Consider the following 17,911-nt stretch of genomic DNA (forward strand, 5'->3'; position numbering starts at 1 on the left):
CTTATTTATTGACGGAATACAACGCTCTTTTGTCAAAAGAAACAGAGCTGGATCAATCTAATAATGATCTACAAAAGTATTGGGGGTTGCAATTGGCTGCTTTGCAGACTGATGTGATCAAAATCCCAGAAGATGCTGCCCATCATTCCACTGAAAGAAAGAAAACAGCTTAGTTATTGAATGACAGAATAAGTGTAGCTGTCACTTTAAATGCATTACAGTAATACTGACCAGATATCCATATAAACAGCCATCAAGTCTTTTCCTCCAGGATAGCTCTGAACCTCCACCAGGGAACCTGGAACTCTTTAGCAGCTACGTGTACGTTTTGGGCTTTTAAATTTACCTCCCAGGAATGTCCTGAGTGATAGGATGCTTATTGTGCACGTTCGTTGCCCTTAAGCAAAATGGCCACTGCCGTATTGCTATGGCAATCCTGCCTGCTGTGAGGAAGTAGCAAAGAGTGAGAGCTTCCTTTGCTCACTAGAGCACCAATCAATCAGCTCGAGGGGGATGGTAGTTAGGAGGAGAAGGGAAGCGTGAATATCTCTGGGCAAGAGGAAGCCAAGACTCACAAGCAACCAAAAGGAGGGCAGTTGCTCTGAATATGATTAGCTGCACAGAACTTGTGACAAACAGCAAAGGAAGCGAGTAAACACAGGTACAGTGCATTAGCCACAGAATCATCACACGAGGTTATGCAGCTTCATTTCAAACGGCATAGTGAGATGGAAATAGACCTTTTTCCTATTCAGTGCATTTAGCAACTGTATTGTAAAAACTTTCTAACAGTGAAAAAGAGCTTGCAGAGAAAAACCGTGTTTGAGATGACAGGTAAAGAGTCCTCAGTTTTTTAGGGGTTCATTCACACTTGTGAGTTGCATTGAGTTTTGGCTCACTGCACATGTGGGTTTTACTTGGTAACATGAAAGCCCATAGACTTTAATTTTATCATTCAGGCTACATTCACAGTGGGACATTGTGTATCTGTGTTATAAAGTCTTATAACGCAGATACCGCACTGCAATGGTAATCCTATGGGACGTTTACAGTGCAACGTTAGCGTTGCATTGTAATGTGTTGCGTAACGGCCTGCAAACACTGCTGCATTTTTAAAATGGCAAAGCCTTCATGAATATAGAAAAATCGCATCACACCAGTGTGTACAGGCCTTCACGATTTTCCAAAAGACCTTGTGATTAAAAAATGCATGCGATTTTAAAAGCGCAGCAGTGTGTACACTCCTTTATGCTAAACGCACACGTTACCAGGTACAGGAAAGCATAAGTTTCATAGCCTGTATGCTTTACTGTACCTACTGTATGAGATGGTGATGCAGCGTTTATGTGCGTTATCACCTTTTGTTGCATTGAAATGCTGTGTTATGGCATTAACGTCACATTACAATGCAACGTCTCACTGTGAATAAGCCCTCACACAACAACACTGAGTTGCTGTACAGTGCATTTTAACTAGTTGGGAGTTAAAACCCATGGAAATACACAACTCACAAATCCGCTAATTATTTTTAAGGGCTCATTCACACTGTGCTGCGCTGTCAGTTTTGAGTGTACGATCCACGTGGCAACTTTCATGTTACCATGCACATTACAGCTGTGCGTTACAATGTAACACGCCTGGGAATAGTTTATAGCACAACACACACGTTTCCCGATGGGTTCTACTGTGTATGGCTGCTGATGTCTGCACTTTAGCGCACCGCAGCGTGCATTCTGTGGGATGACAACGCATGCATGAAATCATCATGGGTGCATTCTTTAGTGTGAATAAGCCCTTATTAATGCATTTCAACTCACTAACTAGTGTGAATAAGCCCTAAAGCTGTATGTACTGAAATATAGGTTAGGGACCTATAGGATGAGGAAGAAAAAAAAAAATGGCTATCGCCACTCACATTTATTAATTAAGGCAGGGGACAGTTGTCTGTTTTCGTGCACGTTTTCTGCACAGAAAAACTGATTTAAACTGAGAACTCATGTTAAGCAATGGGCTAGGCCACACTTAATGTGTTTTTCTTGCGCAGAAAGAAAACTGACATCCTGCAGGATCTTTTTGTGCAGAAAACTGAAAGACAAGTGTGTCCCCCGCCTAAGGCCACATACACACATCAGACCATAGTCTTTTGAAAATGAAAGATCACAGACCAATTTTACCCTCTTCCATGTAGTATGAGAGCCATACTCTACACAGTCTTTTCTATGGAGCTGAACTCCCCATCAGCTAAAAATCTTTGCAAGATGCTGCACACACAGATGCTGTACAGACACAAAAGATCAGTATCTGCAAAAGATCTGTTCCTGCCAAAGATCCGTTCCTGCAAATTGCATTCATAGTCTATGAGATCTGCAGATCATCATACACACCTTGTTTAACTGGCATTCATCTGCAGATCAGACAATCATCCGCAGATCTGAAAATCCATCCTGGTGGATCTGATCTGGAGATGAATGTCTGTTAAACTAAGTGTGTATGAGGATCTGCAGATCTCATAGACTATGAATGCAATTTGCAGGAACGGATCTTTGGCAGGAACAGATCTTTTGCAGATACTGATCTTTTGTGTCTGTACAGCATCTGTGTGTGCAGCATCTTGCAAAGATTTTCTTTCTGATGTGGAGTTCAGCTCCATAGAAAAGACAGTGTAGGTATGGCAAGGTATGGCTCTCATACTACATGAAGGGTGGTAAGATTGGTCTGTGATCTTTCATTTTCCAAAGACTATAGTCTGATGTGTGTATGAGCCTTAAAGAGAATCTGTATTGTTAAAATCGCTCAAAAGTAAACATACCAGTGCGTTAGGGGACATCTCCTATTACCCTCTGTCACAATTTCGCCGCTCCTCGCCGCATTAAAAGTGGTTAAAAACAGTTTTAAAAAGTTTGTTTGTAAACAAACAAAATGGCCACCAAAACAGGAAGTAGGTTGATGTACAGTATGTCCACACATAGAAAATACATCCATACATAAGCAGGCTGTATACAGCATTCCTTTTGAATCTCAAGAGATCATTTGTGTGTTTCTTTCCCCCATGCACTGAAGTTTCAGGCTGCTCTTTTCTTCCTGCAAAAAGCTTTGCCCTTGTTTGTAATTCCTCAGTATGTGAAAGCCCAGCCAGCTCAGAGGACGATTTATCCAGCTGATTAGAGCAGCTTCTCTCTTATCTAAATAACACACAGGCAGTGTTCATAGAGGGGCCAGAAAGGGTGAGTTCATAGCAGAACCACAACACTGAAGAACTTGGCAGCCTTCCAGACACAGCCCGACAAGTCTGACAGGGGAAAGATACATTGATTTATTACAGAGACTGTCATAGTAGAAAGTGCTGCAGTTAGCCAGAACACATTAGAATAGCTTTTGGAACATGTAGGATGATAAAAAAACAGGATGCAATTTTTGTTACGGAGTCTCTTTAAGGGTCCTATAGGGGTTAGGGGGAGGAGCTAACCCAGGTACTGTAATAACATGGAGGCACCAGGGAAAGAGGACATATGTAAACACATGCTGCTGGAAATGCTGTACAATTCACATTTATTATCTTTTCATAGTATCTGGACTGGAACATGAAGAATGCTGTGCTTATCGCTTTCTGAGATGTTAGCTGCACAGCTAAAATGTTCTTCTAGCTATACTGTACAGTTTTATAATATCATGTAGGAAACTTAGCTTGACCAAACATAAAGACTAGTTTCATAACATACAGCAGTGGTTTCCAACTTTTACAAGCTGTAATACCTGGTACACATGATGCTATTTACCAGCGTTGGGTCAAATTGATAATTTCAGTTATGTCTGATCTGTTCCCAATCGAGGTCAGGTTCGATTTTCTGATCAGTACTGCTTAAAGGCAACCTGAGATGTTAGTAGAGTACATATTAGTGTACTGGTGGCCCCCTGTTGCGCTCCCTATTACCGGTGGAGGGGGGGAAATCACAAGACAAGAGTTGCCAAATAGGACAGGGAGAGAGAGCCCATGCACCTCATGGGGCTGGAGGAAGCCCCAGGGAGTATAAACGCACCAATACACCACATCTCAAGTACACTTTAAATTCAATCATCGTGTTCTGGATTGGACATGATGGAAATTGATTCGTGCCTACCAGCCTTGACACATCACATCAAACATTCAGATCTCCATAACACATTGCTACTGGCATAGGCGGAGGCTGCTGCTAACACAGTGGTGGCTAATCGGTGGTTGTTAGAGCTAGAGTACACTTGTGCATCCCGATTCAGCTGGCACTGCCCCAGGTTGGGAAACTGTTTGCTGGCAACCCCCTCCCCCCAGCTTGCCTACCTCTTCCCAGCCCCAGTATATGCAGAGAAGTGACGCAGCTGTAGTATTGCTTGTCTCCGCTCCTCCGGCCTCCAATGATGCCTATGCATCTGCTACAGCAGCTGAGAGTGATCAGCTGTTGTAGAGAATGGATGGACATCGTTGGAGCCCAGAGGAGGTGGGATTAGCACAACTACCACTGGATAGCTACTCTGCATATACTTTGGGAGGGGTGGGGGAGCATTAGCCACTAGGTAGTGTGTGTATGTGTTTTTTTTTTTTCAACAGACCACTATAGAAGCCATATGGTGGAGGGAGGGGGCAGATTAGACCACCTGGCAAGCAATATTGAGAGTGTGGGGGAAAGCACTAGACCACCAGGGGAGCTATAGGAAGGCAAGAGGGAGCATGCTGTAAGCCACTAGGGGAGCTACATGGGGGAGTTAGGGGGGAAACCACTAGGCCACCACGGAAGCCATATGGGGAAGGTAGTAGACTGCCAGGAGGGAAGTTCTATTGGGAGGGATGGGAGAAGCACTATCCCACCAAGGAAGCTATATTCGGGAGGAAGAGGGGAAGTATGGATGGCCAATGAGATGCAAATCATTTTGAGTTGATGCATTATGCAAATTTTGCATGCAAATTTTTGCAGCTTGAAAATGAACCAATTAAATCCTGCTGAGGTAAAATTTGATTGATCCATTTTCAGGCCTCTTTTCCACAGACAGTTGAACTGTGTGCTCAGCAAGCAGTTGCCAGGCAGCAGCAAGCAGTTGTGAGACAGAGGCATTTCACTGCCTATCAACCGTCTGTGGAAAAGTCTTCTTTTCCACGGACAGTTGATGGGCAGTAAATTGCCTCATAAACTCTCACAACTGCCTGCTGCCACCTGGTAACTGCTCGCTGCCGCCTGGTAACTGCTCGCTGCCGCCTGGTAACTGCTCGCTGCTGCCTGGTAACTGCTCGCTGCTGCCTGGTAACTGCTTGCTGCTGCCTGGTAACTGCTCGCTGCTGCCTGGTAACTGCTCACTGCTGCCTGGTAACTGCTCACTGCTGCCTGGTAACTGCTCACTGCTGCCTGGTAACTGCTCACTGCTGCCTGGTAACTGCTCACTGCTGCCTGGTAACTGCTCACTGCTGTCTGGTAACTGCTTGGTAACTACACACTGTTGTTTGGTAACTGCTTGCTGAGCACAAAGATCAACTGTCCTTCGAAAAGAGGCCTTAAAGGAGTCATCAGGGGAAATATGCTAAAAAAAAGGGGTACTTACCGGGGGCTTCCTCCAGCTCCAAGCTCCCAGGACGTCCCTCGCGGCAGCTCTGCCCGCAGCCGTTCGCCGCAGGTCCGTCCCCGGCGATGACGTCAGAGTGACCTCCAGGTCGCTCTGTACTGCGGCTGCGTGAGCGGCGATGTCAATCACCGCCACGTGGGCCTGCGCAGTCCGCTCCGGCCCACGTGGCGGTGATTGACAGCGCCGCTCGTGCTGGCGCAGTACAGAGCGACCTGGAGGTCACTCTGACGTCATCGCCGGGGACCGGGACGGACCTGCGGCGAACGGCTGCGGGCAGAGCTGCGGCGAGGGACGTCCTGGGAGCTTGGAGCTGGAGGAAGCCCCCAGTAAGTACCACTTCTTTAAAGAGAACCTGAACTGAAAATTAAAAGTCAAAATAAACCTACACACGTCATACTTACCGCCTGTGTAGTCTACTCATCAATCTCTTTCTTTTCTCATGCGTCCTGTTTGTCCACTAATATCAATGGAATTCTCTGTCCTCCATTTTGAAAATGGTCATTACCCCATAACAGCTTCCTGGTCAGCACACTGTTAAACTGTAATATCGCCCACTTGAGCCATAAGGAAACATTGACATTACCTTGCACATTCAGTTGTAACTAACAGCAGCTGATATATAACTGTCAGCAACTGGTATATTTCAGTTCTGACAAAATATTGTCAGAACTGGAAGGGATCACTGTAAGAAGAAAATGATGAGCTTATGAGAGGAACTGATTTTTAGGTTAGTATGTAATATTCATTTGCAGCTACATCATGTGTTTATTTTGAATAATTTTACTCAGTACAGGTTACCTTTAAAGGGAACCTGAAATGAGGAAAATTATTTAAAATAAACACATGACGTAGCTGCAAATGAATATTACATACTAACCTCACTGTCTGTTCCTCCCAGAGGCTCACCATTTTCTTCTTACAGTGCTCCCTTCCAGTTCTGACAATGTTTTGTCAGAACTGAAATATACCAGTTGCTGTCAGTTATATATCAGCAGCTGTCAGTTACAACTGCATGTGCAAGGTAATGTCCATGTTTCCCCATGGCTCAAGTAGGTGATATTACAGTTTAACAGTGTGCTGACCAGGAAGCTGTTAGGGGGTAATGGCCATTTTTAAAATGGACGGAGAAATCAGTTGTTCACAGTGGACAAATGGGACGCAGGAGAGGAGAAAGAGATTGAGGACTAGACTACACAGGAGGTAAGGTCATACTGTGTATGGTTATTTTAACTTTTTATTGTCAGTTCAGGTTCTCTTTAAAGAGGAACTCCAGTGAAAATAATGTAATAAAGTGCATCATTTTTATAATAATTATGTATAAATTATTTAGTCAGTGTTTGCCCATTGTAAATACTTTTAAATCCCTGATTTACATTCTGACATTTATCACATGGTGACATTTTTACTGCTGGCAGGTGATGTAGCTGCTGCTTGCTTTTTTGGCAGTTGGAAACCGCTGTAAACGGCTATTTCCCGCAATGCAACAAGGTTCACAGACAGGAAACTGCCAGGACCATGGTTCTCACAGTTTCCTGTGGGAGGGGTTTCACCACATTGGGCTCTATTCTCAATGAGTTTCCGCATGCGGTAAAGTACATGCGGGAAGTTTGCACCCAAAATACCGGCAAGTTGGGATTCTCAAAATGTTCCGCATGTTTTTTCCGCATGCGGAAAAAGTGTGATAAAAGTGCGGGATTCATGCGGTAAAATTTCCGCAAAAGTCGGTATTTTCCGCAATAAAAGATCAATTCTCAAAGATGTTCAGGCGCATCATTTCTTCGTTAATTACCGAATTTTTATCACCTACAAGAAGTAGGTGATATATTCCGCATCCCATTGACTGTAATGAAGTGTGGAGGCTTAAGGGCTGTGCTTGGTGGACTTTAACTTTTTTTTTTAAACACTTTTTCATGCGACCTTTTTACCGCATGATTCCCGCATGAATAATGGCTGTTTCCGCATCTTTTTTCCCGCATGCGGCAAACATGCGGAAAATGTTAGTGAATGCTAAAAAAATGCGGAGTTTACCGCTGGCGGGAATTTACCGGTAAAATTTTGCGGTACTTTTGGCTCTTTGAGAATAGAGCCCAATATCAGCCATATAGCACCCCCTGATGGTCTGTTTGTGAAAAGTAATAGATTTCTCATGTAAAAGGGGGTATCAGCTACTGATTGGGATGAAGTTTAATTCTTGGTCACGGTTTCTCTTTAAGCTGCACTAATTTGCATACAAAATTTGCGTAATCCTGCATCAACTAAAAATTATTTGCATCTCATTGACCATCCCTAGGAGGATACAATAGGCCACCAGGGAAGCTATATTGCAAAGGAGGGGGGAGAAGCACTAAACCACCAGTGAAGCAATATGGAAAAGAGAGGAGAGAATGGGGCCACTAGACACCAGGCAACTGTATAGGGGAGGGAGGGGGCCACTAGTCACCAGGGAACTTTATAGGGGAGGAAGGGGGCCACTAGACACCAGGGAACTTTATAGGGGAGGAAGGAGGCCACTAGACACCAGGGAACTTTATAATGGAGGGAGCCACTGGTCATTGAGGTTGGCCTGCGACTTGGTCCCAGTGTTCAATTTCGGCGCACTATGCATTTGAGTTTGACACTCCAACTCCAGGCCCATCAGGACCGTGGGCTCCATTGCCGTCCTCGCTGGCATGCACAACTGGGCATTCTAAAACAGCTCAGAAAGAGAGAACGGAACGGCCGGGGTGGACGGTGATGGAGCCAACAGTCCTCATGGGCTGGAGAAAGCCCCAGGTAAGAATAAATCATTCAACTTAATATGTGGTCTCGGGTTAAAGGAATACTTAAGTCAAAAAAAAAAAATGACATTTACTCACCTGGGGCATCCCTCAGCACCCCGAAGCTGGATGGTGCCCTCGCAGCCCCGCTCCGATCGTCCTGTCCCCGCCGGCGGCTACTTCCGGTTCGGCGACAGCCGCCGACAGGCTGGGAACGCGGCTGATTTTCCGCGTTCCCAGCCGCTGCTATCACTCTCTATGCTGCTATAGCGTATATATAGACGCTATAGCAGCATAGAAAGTGATAGCAGCGGCTGGGAACGCGGAAAATCAGCCGCGTTCCCAGCCTGTCGGCGGCTGTCGCCGAACCGGAAGTAGCCGCCGGCGGGGACAGGACGATCGGAGCGGGGCTGCGAGGGCACAATCCAGCTTCGGGGTGCTGAGGGATGCCCCAGGTGAGTAAATGTCATTTTTTTTTTTTGACTTAAGTATTCCTTTAAGGACAACTGAAGCGAGAGGGATATGGAGGCTGACATATTTATTTCCTTTTAAGCAATACTAGATGCCTGGCTTTCCTGCTGATCCTCTGCCTCTTATACTTATAGCCATAGACCCTGAACAAGCATATGCAGATCAGATGTTACTGACATTGTCAGATCAGATCTATCAAGCTTGGCTGCATACTTTTTTGTGGTGTTATTCAGACACTACTGCAGCCAAAAAGATTATCAGGGCTGCTAGGTAACGGGTATTGTTAAAAAAGGAAATAACTATAGCAGCCTCCACTTTAGTGGGTCTTTTTACTTTAGTTGTCCTTTAATTATGGAGGATTGATTGGGGGTTGGGAGGTTAAATACTTACACCTTATACTGACAGCTATTTTGGTGTCATCCATCCAGGTTGAATTGCTCCACCCCCCTGTGAAAATGGGCCCTGGCTATTTTTTTTCAAAATCACTGCTGAGGCGGCTCTTTCCACACCCACCTGTATTGCTGCAGACCACCCCCAGCTCGGCAGATGCTGCCTAATTGACAGTTCTCGAGCTGGCGGGGTGGGCCGCAGCAAAACAGATGGAGGTTTCCAAAGAGCTCCCAAAACAGATGCACTGCCGAGAAACCTGTGACCCAAAGATTTCAGATCAGATGAGTATTTAACAACCCCCCCCCCCTCATTAAGAAGGCTCTATTATGTTCCGCTTTGTTGTTTGGAACTATTTTCCGAGTACCTGCTAACTGTTTACCTTTGTTTCTGTCTACAGAGATGGTGATTTTGCGAGAGGGACTTTGTCCTGGACTGACATGTGATATAATTGCTGCACTCAAAGCAAACCACGTCAGAACTGGTAAACCCTTAGTGAGAAGGTCGCATGGTGAAGCAGGAACTGCCATTTACCTTAGATAGGTTCACACTAGGTCCGGGAACGTATCCGTGGCTCCGTTTTTTTAAAATCTGATCAAAACCAGAGCCACGGATAGCAATGTTAATAAATAGCAGCCGTCTTTACCTAAACAAAAAACGGATCCGTCTGCGTTTGCGGGGACCCGTTTTCAAAACCTGAACGGAAGGTCCGGATCTGCTGCATTTTCCCGGACCGCATATGGCTCCTGATACACGGAGGGGTAGTGGCAGGCAATAGGAAAACGGATCCCCCTCTACGCAGACAGATTTGGACACAGAAACGGATTCCTTTTTTGTGTCCCAGCCTGTGGGGAGAACGGGGGGCCGCCATGCTAGAGGTGATAGCAGCCAGGACGGGGGTGACAGCGGTTGGTGGGGAGGGGGGACATCCGTAATTAATTAAAATGCATGTATGCAGGGAGTTTACCTTCTCTACTTCCTCCACTCGCCGCGTCACTACCTGCAATGTCGCCCTCCTAAATATAGAGGGCGGCATTGCAGGTAGTGACGCAGCAAGCAGAGGAAGTAAAGAGGGTAAGCTCTCCGCTCGCCCGGATACAGGGCGTACGTTTCCACGGACTGGAAACGTATGCTCCAAACATATTTAAACATAAAAACGGGGGTCGACTAAAAAAACAAACCGGATCAATTACAAATGGATCCGAACTGTCACGGACCTAGTGTGGACCTAGCCTTAGTTCATGCTTTGTTCACATCCCCTCCCATTGTGCTCAGCCAATCATAATGCCTAATACACACGGTACAATTTTCCGGGCGATAGATGGATCCGATAGATGAAATCTGTCATGTCCGATATTGCTCCCGATCGTTTCTGCGCTCGATTTCTCATAGCGGTGAATGGAAAAAGATAAGAAAAACGAATGAAGATAAGAGAATCGAGCGCAGAATCGTGCCAAAAAACGATTGGGTCGCAAAATCGCACGAAAAAACGTAACGTGTGTACCCAGCATTAGGCAGGTGTTTGTGCAGGGGTTGGTTGCATGTGGATATGTGCACTACAGAAAGCTGAATTGGCATACCCAGTTGCGAGCTTTGATAGCAGTGACAAGCATGTGTTTAGGTAAATGTCAGCAACCATGACTTTATGGGGGCAGCTGCCTCACCTTGTGGCCATCTCTTAATTTTTTTTTTTTTCTTTCATGCTTCAGGTTTCACTTAGGAACACTTAAGGCTCATACACACATCAGACCATAGTCTTTTGAAAATGAAAGATCACAGACCAATCTTACCACCCTTCATGTAGTATGAGAGCCATACTCTACACAGTCTTTTCTATGGAGCTGCACTCCCCATCAGACAGAAATCTTTGCAAGATGCTGCACACAAAGATGCTGTACACATGCAACAGATCAGTATCTGCAAAAGATCTGTTCCTGCCAAAAATCCATTCCTGCAAATTGCAATGATAGTCTATGAGATCTGCAGATCATCATACACACATGATTTAACTGACATTCATCTGCAGATCAAGCAGTCATCTGCAGATCTGAAAATCCATCCTGGTGGATCTGATCTGCAGATGAATGTCAGTTAAATCATGTGTGTATGATGATCTGCAGATCTCATAGACTATCATTGCAATTTGCAGGAGTGGATTTTTGGCAGGAACAGATCTTTTGCAGATACTGATCTTTTGTGTCTGTACAGCATCTGTGTGTGCAGCAACTTGCAAAGATTTTTTTCTGATGTGGAGTTCAGCTCCATAGAAAAGACTGTGTAGAGTATGGCTCTCATACTACATGAAGGGTGGTAAGATTGGTCTGTGATCTTTCATTTTCAAAAGACTATGGTCTGATGTGTGTATGGGGCCTTAGACAAGCTATTCCCTTCCCAGCTTAAAAAAACATGTTAATCAATAGTGTTCCTTTAAGCTAATGCAGTTGTTATTCATATAGTGCTTCTCAAATAGCTCTTCCCACCCTCTTATTCTTTATAGGCTGCCATTCACTGGTCAATTGCCACCAGATCAATCAACCGATAAATTCCTCTCTGATCAGAGAGGGATCTATTCGCTGCCCATACACTGCACACAGATTTTGAATCGATTTCAGCATGAAATCGATTCACAACCTGTGGAGCTGCCTCTGCCTGCCTCGCCTCCCCCAGCCAGCAGCAATGATATTAGACAAGACAAGACAAATAACATTCATATCGCGCTTTTCTCCTGGCGGACTCAAAGCGCCAGAGCTGCAGCCACTAGGACGCACTCAATAGGAAGTAGCAGTGTTAGGGAGACTTGCCAAAGGTCTCCTACTGAATAGTTGCTGGCTTACTGAACAGGCAGAGCCGAGATTCGAACCCTGGTCTCCTGTGTCAGAGGCAGAGCCCTTAACCAGTACACCATCCAGCTATTACCTGTCCGGCAGCGCAAGTCACTCCCTGGGTCCGTGCTGTCCATTTCTCCGGCTGGCCTTCTCCATCTTCTCTTCACTTCCTTTCCCGTCCTGTGACAAGCGGAAGTTCTAACAGTATCGGTGCTTTACTGTTTGAACTTCCCCTTCTCACAGGACAGGACAGGCGATAGTATTGCTGCATCGGTTGAATGCCGCTAATGGCGCGCTCCCGACCCGCTGGCGATAGAACAACATTTTCTGCCTGGACAGATCGATTGATTTCGGATGGAGATCGATCGGTCAACATTTACGTTAACGATTTCACAGTAGATTCGTGATCGAATCTGCTGTATATCGGCGGGAAATCGACTAAGTGTATGGGTACCTTAAGCCATGTTGATTGGGTAAAGAATGTATTTTTCTTAACAGTGTTTCATTGGTGAAACGGTCAAGAGGGCTTCCATTTTTTATTTGATTTTATAGAATTTTGGCTACATTCACTGTGGGACGTTACGTTGTGATGTGACACTGAAGTCGCAACACAGAATTACAACGCAACGCCAAAAAATATGGCAAAGCACATTAATGCTGCGTTACCGTTGCATACAGTAGGTACAGTAAAGCATACAGGCAATGAAAAGTATGCTTTCCTTTACCCGGTAATGTGTGCGATTAGAGGTAACGCACTGCAGTAGTGCATTACCATAACGCTAACATCGCACTTTGAAAGTCCCATAGGCTTATCATTGCAGTGCGGTAAGCTGGGTTATAAACCTTTATAGCGCAGCTCCGCAACGTCCCACTGTGAACGTAGCCTAAACATTTATTTGATTAGCAAAAATCTGCTAGTGTATGCCTAGCTTAGGTTGGGTGCAGCCTTACCAGCCTCCATGTTTCTGTGCATCTGATTCTCATGAGCAAGACTGTACACATTCATATATTGTAATTGTTTATGCTTTTATAAAATTATCTTTCTTTTTTTTTTTAGTGATTGATTTGGTGGCATCGGATTTAGAGGTACTAGCACGGAAATGCTCCCTTTCGTACAAGGTAATCTGGTGCCCTAAAAAGTCTTTAGTGAATTGTTTATTGATCATTATTATTTTTCTAGTACAAGTAATGCATGAATTACTAGGAATGTAATGAGAATATGCAGTATATTTTTTTGTGTGCTACAAATACTACATATAGTAGAAGTTAAGAATTCCTAGAGCTCATACAGTAATATTGTGATGTTTGTGGCCAGCATGGATTCCGTGTGATTGTCATTTCATTGATCAGTATTTAGAGACATTTGTATGCATGATCTTCTTTATCCATTGTACTGCATAGTACTTCCTACCTCTAGAGACAACTGTGATAAGGAATTGCTATCTAGCAGAGGTACCAGGGTCAGCTGACATTATCACAGTGAGAGGATTACCCACATTGTGCATGAGCAGAGTACACAGGTCTCTGATCAGACAAAAGCAGCTGTGCACAGCTCTTGAGTCACATGGTAAAGGTGCGTACACACGCACTACAAAAGGCAACGACGGGTCCGTCGGACCCTCCCGCTGGGCGGTCTTTTAGCCGACAGTAGCGCGTGTGTACGCGCTGTCGGCGGACTGATAAGGCTGAGCGGATCGTTCAGAAACAGCCTTATCAGTCCGCCGACAGCGCGTACACACGCGCTACTGTCAGCTAAAAGACCGCCCAGCAGGAGGGTCCGGCGGACCCGTCGTTGCCTTTTGTAGTGCGTGCGTACGCACCTTAAGATTTAGGACAACAGATGAAACGAACTTTTTCTGTTCACACTAAACATCTAATCATATACAGGAAAAAAGTATAGTAAATTATCCCCATATGTTTGGGTACTGAACCAAATCAGTGGCACTTTTCAGATCTTATTTACACAGATGACTAAACTGCATGCTCGTTGGATGGTTTTCCCATAAACACATGCCGCTCAGTTGCTGTGTAATACAAAATGGATAGCAACACTTGTAACCACACATAGAAGCTGTTGACACACAGTGCAGTTACTGTACGGTAGAAAACTGCCACATATAAAATCTAGGGTCAGAATTTCAACCATTTCCATCTTTAAAGAATGGTACACACAAACAGACACCGTTCCATGTTGGGAACAATTTCATGTTCCAATTTATTTCCCATTCGCTTATTGACTAGGTGAGAATGTAATATCAATAGTGACAGCATCTTCCCATCTGATCATTTGTTCCCAAGTTGGATCCTGTTCCTATCACATTGTATAGGTTCATTTTTCAGTTTTGGAGAATTTTTAGAATTTAATTGCTGTGACGGCTTTCATATTTATTTCATGACCGGTTCAGTTTTATGTTTCCATCTGCTTCTTTCAACCAAAGCATGTGGTGTTTGGCCAAATATTTGTTGCAGATATCAATAATGAAAAGCTCAAACTGTTTTTGTTTGGTTTGCAGACACTTGTGGCAGTGAGAAGAGTGTTGCTTGCTCAGTTTTCTGCATTTCCTTCAAATGGTGCTGACTTATATGAAGAGCTGAAGAGTTCTACTGCAATTCTTCCTACTGGCAACAGCAAGTAAGGATCTACAGGAACATGCAAAGTATAACTTCACTTACTTTTCAGTTCTCAGCCAGTTATAATTCTCCAGAAAGTTAAAATTCCACCAGCTCCCTGCATGTCTTGCCAGCTTTCCATAATACACCCCCCAAACTCCGCCACCCAATGCAGAGTAGCCTGGAGCGAACTGGTGAGGGGCTGTGATGGCTGCCTTTCCTGGTTTCAGCTGCTAGGTCTCCTCCGTTTCAGCTACTGCCTCCAGCATGTTCTCCAGGTCTTGCAACATTGTTTCTGGTCTGTCTATCGTTGGTCATCTGGCCTCTCTCTGGCTCCTACTCTCTGCTGATGTTGACTGAGTTTTGGCAGTGCAGCACGGGGCCCAGAGTAAAATTTTAATATGGAAAAAGCCAGCAGACAAAGTAGGGAGATTCAGCAGCTGGAACCAGTAGAGTTAAGGTGGCCATACACTGATAAATTTGCAGCAGATTCGACCATCAGATAGATTTCTGTCAGATGCCTGTCAGGTCGAATCTGATAGGAATCTATCTGATGTGTGCCACATGCTAGGAACATATTTCCAATAGATTTCAGAATTAAATCTATTGAAAATCGGTCTAAAGGCATTACTGCACCATTAGATCCAATGCAACTCTATGGGCCATGGATCTGCTACCAGAAGCAGATCGACCTAGATCTTCCATGCTGTCAGATCAAATCGGCCGCAAATCGATCGAATGGGGAATTTGATAGAATCGATTTCTGATCGATTCTATAGAATTCATCGATGACTGAAATCGACCAGTGTATGGGCTCCTTTTATAGACTGTGCAAAATTCAAACTTTTAGGACATAAGGAGGTGGTGTGTCCAAACACAATAGGGAGAAAAATGACAGTAAATGGAACCCAGATAGTGTAGTAATAGCTCGAATAAGAGTAAACAAAACTACTAACTGGTGGGTTGCAGGGGAGGCAACCAACCACTTGAGGCAGGTGTATACAATGAACCCGACTCAACCTGGAGTGTCCCAACGGGACTGGATGTAGTCCCTGTCTTGATCAAGGACACCAACTGAATATTGCAATGGCTTCACCATGCGTAAATAAAGGGGACCCCTCCAATTTTACAGGAAAGGGGGTATGAAGCACACAACAGGGATAAAGAGGCACCCTGGAAAGGATAAAATTAGGTTAAAAAACGATAAAATATAAATAAGTGAGGTGGCTCACCTCAGTAACAGTCATGTGCAACAAACAAGGTTTAATATGCACAGGCAATGCATTTTGTAGGTGCAAGCCCGCTTCCTCAGGCCAGTGCCTAAAAACAGGAAATGTACAAGGCTCAATACTTTGGTATGGTTTCACAAATGGTGTATATATCTATCTATCTATCTCTATAAAAAAAGAACTATATCTGTGGTTATATACCGTTTTTGAAACCATGACTGTTGTTTCTGAAAACTTTCAGGACGGTTCATGTTGGCTGTGGTGCACACCTCTTTTGCCTGCTGCTTCACTGCTGTCAACGGATCTCTTTTGTGACAGAGGCGCAGTTTACACCACCAGTGGTGTGTTTAGTGGATGGACATTTACCTACATTTTCAGCAACTGCACTAATCCATTGACTGCAGCAAACTCTGACACGCCTATCGACATATTTCTGTTACAACCAATGTAGGATGCTTATGGTATATTTTTTTGCACATAAAAATGTAGTACTGTTATAAGCTGAAAAATGTTTTCCAATAATCAGTTTTCTCTACAATAGTGTAAGAACACTCGATTCATTTTCATACTTTAATTGAATGACAGGGCTAGAAAATTCATATCTAACTGAATGTAATAGTTTTAAAACATTCAGAACAATTTCTTTGCATACTTTTGCATTTATTTTACAATCGACAGCTTAAAGAGACACTGAAGCGAAAAAAAATATATGATATATTGGTTGTGTACTATGAATAATTACTAGAAGATTAGCAGCAAAGAAAATATTCTCATATTTTTATTTTCAGGTATATAGTGTTTTTGTCTAACATGGCATCACTCTATAATATGTGCAGATTACACAACACTCAGCATTCAAAATGAGTCTTTCAGAGCAGTCTGTGAAGTAATGAACTCTCCTTTAGCAGAGGAAAAGTAAACAGTTCAATTACAGTTGAGATAATAAAAGTCAGATAACAGCCCTCTCCACGACTAAAGGCCCATACACACGTCGGATTTTAGCGAACGACCCGTCGTTTGAACGTTCCGTCGTTCGGACGTTTTCGCGTCAAATCCGACATGTGTACAGACTATCGTTCGGGTGATAAGACTGGTTACCAGCGATCCGCCCGGCGGATCGTTGGTAACCAGTCTTATCACCCGAACGATAGTCTGTACACACGTCGGATTTGACGCGAAAACGTCCGAACGACGGAACGTTCAAACGATTGGTCGTTCGCTAAAATCCGACGTGTGTATGGGCCTTAAGTTAATCGGAGAGCTTAATAGCTTTTTTGCATAGAGAGAACAACTGGAGTTTCTCAACTCTTCCTGTACTGGAAACAATTAGACTGATGTATCTGATCTTAATGTTTTTTTTTTTCTTAGCTGTACTACACATACAAATCATAATATCATCATTTTTTTTTTCTCTTCAGTGTCTAAGTATGCATATAAATCTACGTACGTGTGCCCCACAATAGACTGTGTAGCAACCTTTGTACAGATATACAAGCTCTGGCATATAGAGCAGGTGGATTCGGTGTTGGCACTTGGCTATTCACCACTCAGTAATGCACTGCCATGCAGTAAAGCTCCATATCAAAGCATATCTTTTTAGTTACTGACATTATAAGATGCTTTTCCTCCTATGGTGAGCTTTAAGTATGCGCTACACACGCTCAAAATTGCTTCCTCCCTGTGTGTGAGGTCACTTGTCACCTAGGCTTGTTGTTGCCTCAACTTGTGGCACAGCTGCCCTTTACACTGTGACATATATTGTACCCTGGAGGAGCAGAGAAATACAACAGTGTTAATACACAAAAAAAAATCACTATTCTTGTCAGAAAGGTTTGCTGGGCAAGTAAAAAATGCTTGTAAAGTACAGTACTCAGACTTTTAGCCAAATCTGTTCAGGCAGCAATGCTGTAGGCTGGTTTCACACTTAATATTGGCAGTCGGGGGTGCACCGCACCGCCAAAAAACAGCCTTTGGGGATTACCACGTTAGTATGCAGTAATCCATTTCTGGCATCCGGCCCAGCAGGAAGTGATGCTCACTTCCTTTG

The 17,911-nt window shown here is 44.2% G+C and overlaps 1 protein-coding gene across 1 annotated transcript in view; it reads left to right on the forward strand.

Moving 5' to 3' along the window:
- Positions 1–447: 447 nt before the first annotated feature.
- RAD51D (RAD51 paralog D) overlaps positions 448–17,911 on the forward strand; it is a 54,559-nt gene continuing 37,095 nt past the window's right edge. The window contains exons 1-4 of the mRNA XM_068268711.1: positions 448–661; positions 9,601–9,684; positions 13,083–13,144; positions 14,539–14,657. Of these exons, the coding sequence (XP_068124812.1) occupies positions 9,603–9,684; positions 13,083–13,144; positions 14,539–14,657 (263 nt within the window). The 5' untranslated portion in view covers positions 448–661; positions 9,601–9,602. The remainder of the gene's footprint in view (positions 662–9,600; positions 9,685–13,082; positions 13,145–14,538; positions 14,658–17,911) is intronic.

The sequence above is a fragment of the Hyperolius riggenbachi genome, chromosome 2 (assembly GCF_040937935.1).
Source record: "Hyperolius riggenbachi isolate aHypRig1 chromosome 2, aHypRig1.pri, whole genome shotgun sequence".
Classification (NCBI taxonomy): domain Eukaryota; kingdom Metazoa; phylum Chordata; class Amphibia; order Anura; family Hyperoliidae; genus Hyperolius; species Hyperolius riggenbachi.